Source organism: Lontra canadensis, unplaced genomic scaffold, assembly GCF_010015895.1.
Source record: "Lontra canadensis isolate GAN:19392208 unplaced genomic scaffold, GSC_riverotter_1.0 scaffold41, whole genome shotgun sequence".
Classification (NCBI taxonomy): Eukaryota; Metazoa; Chordata; class Mammalia; order Carnivora; family Mustelidae; genus Lontra; species Lontra canadensis.
In genome coordinates this window covers 17,184,069-17,192,434 of record NW_022631035.1, presented here as the reverse complement: position 1 = coordinate 17,192,434, position 8,366 = coordinate 17,184,069, and the positions used below count along the sequence as shown (strand labels likewise).

Below are 8,366 nucleotides of genomic sequence, written 5' to 3'. Positions count from 1 at the left end.
TATGTATTGGGACACACAAAGGAAAGAGGCCAGAAGACTTTGTACCAGGGTGGTAATGTCGACACTCTGGGGGGTAGGATTATGAGATTTTAGATTTTTTTCATTATGCTAATCCGTACTTTCTAACTAGTTTACAATGATGCGAGTTTTTCTGTAAAAAGGAATGGAAAAAACCCGCAATAAACTTCTTAAATTAAAATAAACGGATCAAGTGAGGCAGGGTGGGGGCAGGGTGGGAAGGAGGCTGCACCACCCGCCGCCACAGCCTGCAGCGTGGGGACAGCGGGGAGGAGCGGGGAGCGGCGTGCGGGACCGCTGGGCACCCGGCGCCACCGCGGCGGTGGAGGAGAGGCGAGGGAAGCTAATGTCGGGGGGGGGGGGGGTCACATTTACTCCTCGGATGTCCAGGAAGAGTTACTAGGAGCCGGAGAGCGGAGAAGAGATTTAGGGCAGACTTCAGGAAGAACTTAACTGCCAGGAGCCCGGAATCCCGGAATGGGCGCCTCGGGGAGATCTTCCACCCCAAAACAGCCAGCCGCTGCCCCCGGGGGCTCGACCTCCGCCTGCCCGAGGGCGGGGCTTCCGCACCTCCAGTGCCTTCCAGCCTCGGTACTCGGGGGGCGCTGCGCCTGCCGCCCCCGGGGCTCAGCAGGGGAGGGGGATGGCGGGGGCGGGGCCGTTGCTAGGGGAGGGGCGGCGGGGCGGGCGCGCAGCACAGCAGGCGACCGAGACGAGCGATCGGCTCTCCGGCTCCAGCTCCCGCGCCGCCTGTTGCTCGCTCCTCCGGGCCGCCGCTTCCTGCCCGGTGCCCGGGGCAGGCGGCCCGAGGGGTGCCGGCGCGCGGGCGCCCTCCCGCCTTCCCCTCTCCCCGCTCGCAGCCGGACCGCAGCGTCTCCCGGAGGGCGGGCGCCGGCCGGCCTCCCCGTGCGCCCCGGCCCGCGCGCGGAGACCCCGGACGCTGAGCGGCGATGAACGCGACCTTCCTGAACCACAGCGGCCTGGAGGCAGAGGGCGGCTTGGGCGGCGGCGGCGGGGCCGCCTTGGGGAACCGCAGCCACGGGCTGGGCACGTGGCTGGGCTGCTGCGCCGGGGGCGCGCCGCTGGCCGCCAGCGACGGGGTCCCCGCGGGGCTGGCGCCCGATGAGCGCAGCCTGTGGGTGACGCGCGTGGCGCAGATCGCTGTGCTCTGCGTGCTGTCGCTCACCGTGGTCTTCGGCGTGTTCTTCCTGGGCTGCAACCTGCTCATCAAGTCCGAGAGCATGATCAACTTTCTGATGCAGGAGCGCCGGCCCTCCAAGGACGTGGGCGCCGCCATCCTGGGGCTGTACTGAGGCCGCCCCGGCCCGCGATCGCCAGCCCGGCCCTCCAGCAGACGAGAAGGGAGACCTCGACCCTCGTGCCCTGCACGGGCTCTGCCGCCGCCGCCGCCGCCGGGCTGGCCGCTCGAGGGACAGTGACGGGTCCCCGGGGCCCCCCGGGACCGGGACACCGCGGGACTCGAGGTGGCGGAGCGGGAAGGGACTTCCACACCCGGCTGGTCCTGTGGGCGCCTCGGCGTGGCGGGGCGGGAGGGGTCGTGCGAGGCCAACCAGGCCCGAGGTCACCGGCGTGGGAGTTTTGTGTGTTTGTGGGTGGGCGGGGTGGGGGAAGTTGTGGGAGAATCCGAGTCGCTGCGCTTGTCGGCCTGATTCTGCTTTCGAAAAGAAACCTTGTAATAAAACTGCAGCCGTCGGGCTTCCCGCGGCTTCCCACCCGCACCTCCGCGGGGTGTGTGTGCCTGTGTGTCGGGATGTGTGTTGCCTGGGGCAGGGCACGGAAGGCGGTGTGCGCTCCCTGGGCTGCATGGCCGCCTGACTGCCCAGCGGAGCTGTTGGGGGGGAGGGTCCGGGCCTCCTGAGACCCCACTCCGAGGAGGCCAGGAAGGCTGCACCTCTGGAGGGGAAAGGGCTGGTCCTTCAGGGTGGCCAGACCGCCGGTGAGAGTATTAAAATCTTTGGGAAATGTCAATCTATTCCGCGAGATTAGAAAAAAGTCAGTTTAAGTGCAAAAGGAACGAAGAGCAAAATTAATACATCAGAACCGTGAACGAGTAAAATTTAATGGAGGGGGTTGGCTAGATCTAGTTAGATTGCAGAGCCAAAAGCCTCTATTAAGGGCTGGTTCGGACCCCACCCTTGTAGAGTGTGGATGAGTAGTAGTACGCGCTGAAAATATGTCCTTGCTGCATGGGGAGCGGGGGAAAGCAAGTTTGGGAGAGGGCTTTGTGGTGCAAAGAACCCAGGATGTCTGAAATGCAGAAAATGGCCTCCAAATGCAGCTGTGTTGAGGGAATTTTGAATCTCACAGTATGAGATGCCCCCTGACGCCCAGAACCCTGCCCCCTCTTGCACATGCCAAATTAACTTAGAGCAGTGTTAATGGCTAAGAACCTTGGCACTCACTGGCCAAGGGGGAGTGGGCTGCTCTGCTGTCTGGTCGGGGGAGGGCTAAGACAGGTTGGTGGAGGGGAGGCACAGAGGAGGAAAGAAAGCTGGGCTTTGTAGCCTATGGATAGATCTGGTGGTCCTAACCCCACCCAGGCAGGCACCTTGGTGTTTGGAAGATTGGGGGGTGGGGGAGGGGGCTGTAATGGATTTCTCCCTAACCTCTTTTTTGCCACTGACGAAAGTAAAGGTGAATGGGAAGGAAGATGGCTGAAGCCTTTCTTGGCTTTGAGAGGAGAAGCAAAGGGAGCACATTCCCCTATTTGTAGCACTGTGTTCCACCCTGGGAGAGGGAGCAGTAGCTCAATAAAAGCATCGATGGTCTCTGACCATGAAGAATCCAGAGTCTTGCTGGCTCCTGAGCCCTCCTGGGCCATCAGAATCCTCATCACTGAGACATGTCCCCTACCTACCCACCCACCACCCCCCAGCTTAATCTCAGACCTGGGAGAGTTCCTCCAGTTTGACAGGTCAGGCCAGTAAAGGGGCCAAAGACTACCTGTGAAGTGTCCATGAGGCAAAACCCATCATGTGGAGAACATTCTTCTGATGGCTTGGACAGGCAGGTGATCCAGCGCCTTCTGGGGAGATCAGCCGTTAATGATCTGGGCAGCCCAGATCTGGCCTTTTTGTAGCCCAGGGGTCTGGAGCCTGGGCCGACCCAATGCCCACAGGCCATCAAAATGCCCGCAGGACACAACTCCACCAGCCACAGGGGTTCCCCTAAAGCCCCAAAGCAACTGACAAGCGAGAGTTTCAGGAGGAACAGAGGCTTAGACACTTTCCAGGCTGACCAAATTAGAGCCAACACTTCGAGAACTTTCCTCTAATAACATGGATCGGCTGCTAACTGTGACCGGGGCAAGAGGAGGGCTTTCAATAGTTAAGGTGCCTGAATTTGCTGAAAATGGAAAGCCTTAGCAGGAAAAGCCTTTATCTCATCGTAAAGAAAAAAAGGCCAATGAAGACACGTCTGTGTCCCCCATCCCATGACTAGTGCACTCAAGAGTGTAAATACACATACATGAGCACACGTGTATAAGGGTATGTTCATGTATGCAGACATACTCAAAGACAGGCTCATGCCTCAAGGAGGACAACAACTGGTCCCCCAGTGTCTGCTGTCCCCCAGAGCTGTCTCATATAAAGCGTGGGGATGGGAGAGTGGAAATGGGGACTTACATAAGAGCATATGAGGTATAGTGCTCCAGGGGAAAGGTGCGGCCAGATCAGAATTCTGAGTCTGGAGCTTGGAGAATGGAGGAAGGATCTGCTTCTCCAAAGTCCTACCCCCACTATCAGGCAGGGAGAGCTCCTCTGACAAGGCCTGCCCAGGATGCTCGGGTCAAATCTCCAAAGGTCCCAGGTTCACAAAAGATTACCTGGGACCCTGGTCTTTGAAATCTTAGCCTCCATGCTTCCTAGCTCTGTGATGCTGGGGAATTAACTCAACCTCTCTATGCCTCAGTTTCCTCATCTATAAAATGGGAAGTAATCGACTCCAGAGCTCCCAGGAAGTGATGTGTGTAAAGCAGCCCTACGTATAATAGGTAATAACATGGTTACGATTATTATGATTATTGTTCTTTTGGTTTAATGCATGAACTTTTCCCCAGTCAAATATATCTGGTTCTCCGAAATGAGATCCCGGGACAGAAAAATAGTCATTCATATTTGCAACGCATTTTGTAGTTTCCAACCTACCTTTGTAAGCAGGACACAAACAATGTATCATGTTAATAATGTATTTGACAATGTGTCAAGCATGGAGCTCCCATCCCTGCTGTGAGGAGGGTTTCATTATCACTCCCATTTTACAGATGAAGAAACTAAGGCTCAAAGAAGTTGCCTGATGTCACATAGCTAAAAACGGGCAGAGCTAGGGTTCCACCCTGCCTGTGTGACTCCGACTCGACTCTACATGGTTCTGTTTGCTCTCCGCAGTAGCTTAGGAAGAGTAGACATTCTCCTGTGTGTGTGTTCGTAGGAGTCAAGTTCAGTTAAACAGGCTTGCCCAAGTTCATTCATTCGCCCAGTATCTATTGTGGATCTGCCGGGGACCAGTACTGTGCCGGGCACCAGGGTGAGCAAGGCGGTGACCTAGCAGCCTGCAGCCCACGAAGCCCGAGATACTCACATCCCTTCTCAGGGCCACTAGCCTCTGAGATGGCAGCTGGGGGAGCATCGGAGGCAGCACTTAATTACTCTTAAAGCCTTAAGCCTCTAGACCCAGGAATCTGCAATTCTAGTCCATAGATAGAAAGAGCTTCATCCATAGGGAACATTCTAGAATTTTCGGGAGAAAAAAAATAAAGCACCAGTCAGAAAACGAACTCTTGTAAGATTATCATCTGGCTTTCTGTGTGTTCTGTCATCTTGGATGAGCCAAAGCTCACAATGGCGGCTCCCAGTAGCCCCCCACTCGTGGGCTGACCCAGGCGGGCAGGCCAGCAGTCACCTCCTGACACAGACCCCCCCTTCGGACACCAGGGGCCGTGAGTTTTTCTTTGCACCCTTGCTTGTGCTCTGTTCCACAAGCCAGAGTACAACAGGGGCAAACTATCTTTTTTCCCTTTTGTATGGTCACTCTGCTACTCACTTGAAGGGCTTTATCTAAATTCATTCTCATAACAATCCTTTAAGGTAGATATTAGCATTACTCCCACTTTATCTTTTACTGATGATGAATCTAAGGCCCGAAGAGGTTAGGTAGTGGGCTCAAGGTCACAGCGGCACAGCGGGTGTGGGTGACATGTGGACCCGGGTCTTAATGAGCCTGCCCACCGGTTCCAGGATGGCTGGGTGTGTCCCAGATGGCTCTCCTGGGGCTGCCGCTATGGAAGCTAAGCTGAAGGCAGCTCTGCCCTCGGGACACTAGTAACACGACTGTGGAACAACCATCCATGGGGGTGGGGCTCAGTGGCCCTAGTGCCTCTAGTATTAGGGGGGTGGGTAACCAGCCAGTAGTGTGCGGGGTTCTGGTGGGAGCCTGCAGGCTGGCTGTGAACGTACGTTTCTCATGGGGCCCATTTGGCAGAGGGATGTGTGGGCAGAAAGCCCAGGACAGGGGACCTGGACGTTGAAGATGACACAGCCAGACAGGCAGAGGCCAGCCTCCGTCACCAATGGTCATGCTGGGCGAACTGCTGCTTCCCCACTGAGCTGGCCCAGGCGGACAGACCTGTGCTCCAAAGGTGAAGTTCAGCTGGGGCTCTAGGGACCTCCCACACAACACTCACCTTCTTGCTGGGGTGCGGTTCCTGGTCCGGGTCCTGCTCCCGTAGTGACACTGAGGGGGATTTTGGCGGGGCTTCCAAGAAAAAACAGTTACCTGCCTTCAGAGGGCTTCCCCCACCTCCCCATGCAGACTCTGCCCTCTGCCCAGTATACCAGGCCCAGGCCTCGTGGGAAGGGTGACCTTCCCTTAAAGCCGGGCCCTGGGCTCTGCCCCTCTGCTTCCCAAAGCTTCACCCTCAGTGCTGGCAGGAAGAGGGAGGGAAGCGTGGTGCCTTCAGCCCCTCCTGCTGAAACCAGCCCGTCTCCCTGCTTTGCTCTGTGTGGGGAAAATGAGAGCGGTGCTCTGGCCTGGCATCAAGGGGGCAAATGGAATCAACCTGGGGTCTTGAGTCCTTTCCAGGAATGTAGCTGGATTGGCCCCTCCTGGGGCTGGGAAACTTTGGGCCCTAAGAAGGCTCTGGAGACCTGGGAAGGGAGAGGAGGAGGAAAGGAAGGACTTGGGGACAGGACAAGGGACCCAGAGCAGTGGAGGGCTGGAGGGGGGCCCAGCCGAGGAGCACCCCCCCCCAATGGCCCAGCTCCCTGCTGCAGGAGCGGCCCCAGGCCTGAGGTCCTGGAACAGGTCTGGGGTAGCCACAGCAAGGGCCAGGCGTCAGCAGCCGTGCTGTCAGTGCAAGGCCTCCCCTTGGACCCATGATTTCCAAACCTGGTGGCTCATGAGAATGACCTGACTGAGCTTGACAAGTCCTGTGGTCCAGACCAATCACAGCAGAATCTCTGGGGGTGGAACCGGGCTTCGGAACTAGAAGACGGTTCCCTGTTCCATGACCGTCAGGTGGTGCTGATCACCAGAGAGATGCCCCTGGCATTTCAGGCGTATGTAGTCCCTGCTTGCCACCTGTGTCCTCAAGCCCCCTGTGACCATCTGTGCCGGGGCGCTGGTGTTGGGGAGCCGACGAAGGGGATGGAATGAGTTCAGACTTTGCAGAACCAGCCGTGTGTTCAGCCGCAAGTTAATTACATGCTCTGAGTCACACTCTGCTCATCTGTCAAATGGGGATCATAAAACCCACTTCCTGTGTTTGTTGAGAAGAGTCCATGGGATAACGATGGCTGAGCTTGGCACAGGGCTCTGCCACAGTAGGTGTTGGTTAATTGGTTGAGAGTGTCATGAGGATGCTGGTTGACCTTGGAGGATCTGTCTTAAACCTCTGTGCCGGCCCCTTTCCCAACACTCCTCTCTCTGCTCCCATGGTCTGGCCCCCAAGAGCCACTCTGAAAATGCCGCAGAGTTCACACTCCATGCCTTGGCTCCTGCTGCTCTGCTTGCCTCAAATGCTTTTCTTCCCCTCCTTTGTCTCTTGATAACTACTCATCCTCTAAGGTCAAGCTCAAGTGCAACCTCATCCATGAAACAGAATTATGATCACTTCTGTCACATATCTTTGTACATCTCATAACATAAGAGCTAATGTATATCAAGCCCTTCTGTATGTTCGGCTCCATTCGTATATTAACTCTCCTAAGAGGTGCTTCTACTAACATTCTTACATTTGAGGAAACTGAGGTCCAACCAGAGTAAGAGACTAGTCTGACGTTGTACAGCCAGTAAGTGGAGCTGGGATCCAAACCCAGGCAGACTGGTTTCTGAGCTCACACTCCAAACCACCAGGCACACGACCAGATTGTGTGGCATGTGCCTTGTCTGCCTCGAATTATGGTTCCTGGTGTTCATGTCTGTCTCCTTCACTGCATTATCCCTGAGAACTGTCTTCCCTGTGGGTGTATCTTCTACAGCACCCAAAATCACGCTTTATTCAATTTAGGGATATCTCAAACCTTTGTGGAATTGAGGACACAACCCCTGTTTCCAAGGGGCCCCACTCATCACAGGGATCAAAGATATCTAATCAAATCAAACATGAGGAGGAGGGTGGGCACTCTTGTCAGTCAGATACAAATAAAATTTTGTGGGAATGATTCCCCTTTTAGGTGCTAATAAGCATCCTTGCCATTTTTAGAGAAGATCTTTCACATACCAGGAATGGTGTGAAGCACTTTTCCTATTTTATCTCATAATCCTTTCTGATTTTTCTATAACCCTTATCTCTCATCCCTGCAAGGCAGATATTGTTGTCATCTTTGCATAAGAACACGGGGCTCAAATTGCTTCAGTCATTCATCTAAGACTGCAACAAATCATTGGCATAGGATGAGAGTTCAAATTCAAGTCTGTCTGAGTTCATCTGGAAGATGATTACCCGGTACATTTCACAATTTCAATCGAAATCGTGAAATGAAACCAGGCCTTGATTTTTCTGTTTCATTATTCGTGATGTGGGAGGAATATTTTTGTGAGCCCTTCCCACTTCTTTCTGTTGCAGATGTGACGGTGACTCGTTCATCATGAAATGTATTAGCACTGATGGTGAAGATGCCAGGGAGAGAGAAACAACGGGTGCCATCACTGGACAGACTATAAGGTGAAAGCTCTTATAAGAGTAGAGAGAGAAAGAGAAGGGTTAGGTTAGAATGGTGGACAGACTACTTCAGCTGGCTCTGCATCGTTCTAAACATCAGGACTGACAGTAAAGAAAATCCATGGCATTGGTGGAAGACAGAAAGGATGCCCTCAGTGGACTAGAA

At 55.0% G+C, this 8,366-nt stretch overlaps 1 protein-coding gene across 1 annotated transcript; it reads left to right on the top strand.

The window, feature by feature from the left end:
* Positions 1-708: 708 nt before the first annotated feature.
* RPRML (reprimo like) lies at positions 709-1,427 on the top strand. The gene has a single exon (XM_032871060.1). It carries the CDS (start codon positions 969-971, stop codon positions 1,329-1,331), a length of 363 nt encoding a protein of 120 aa, XP_032726951.1. The 5' UTR covers positions 709-968; the 3' UTR covers positions 1,332-1,427.
* Positions 1,428-8,366: the final 6,939 nt, after the last annotated feature.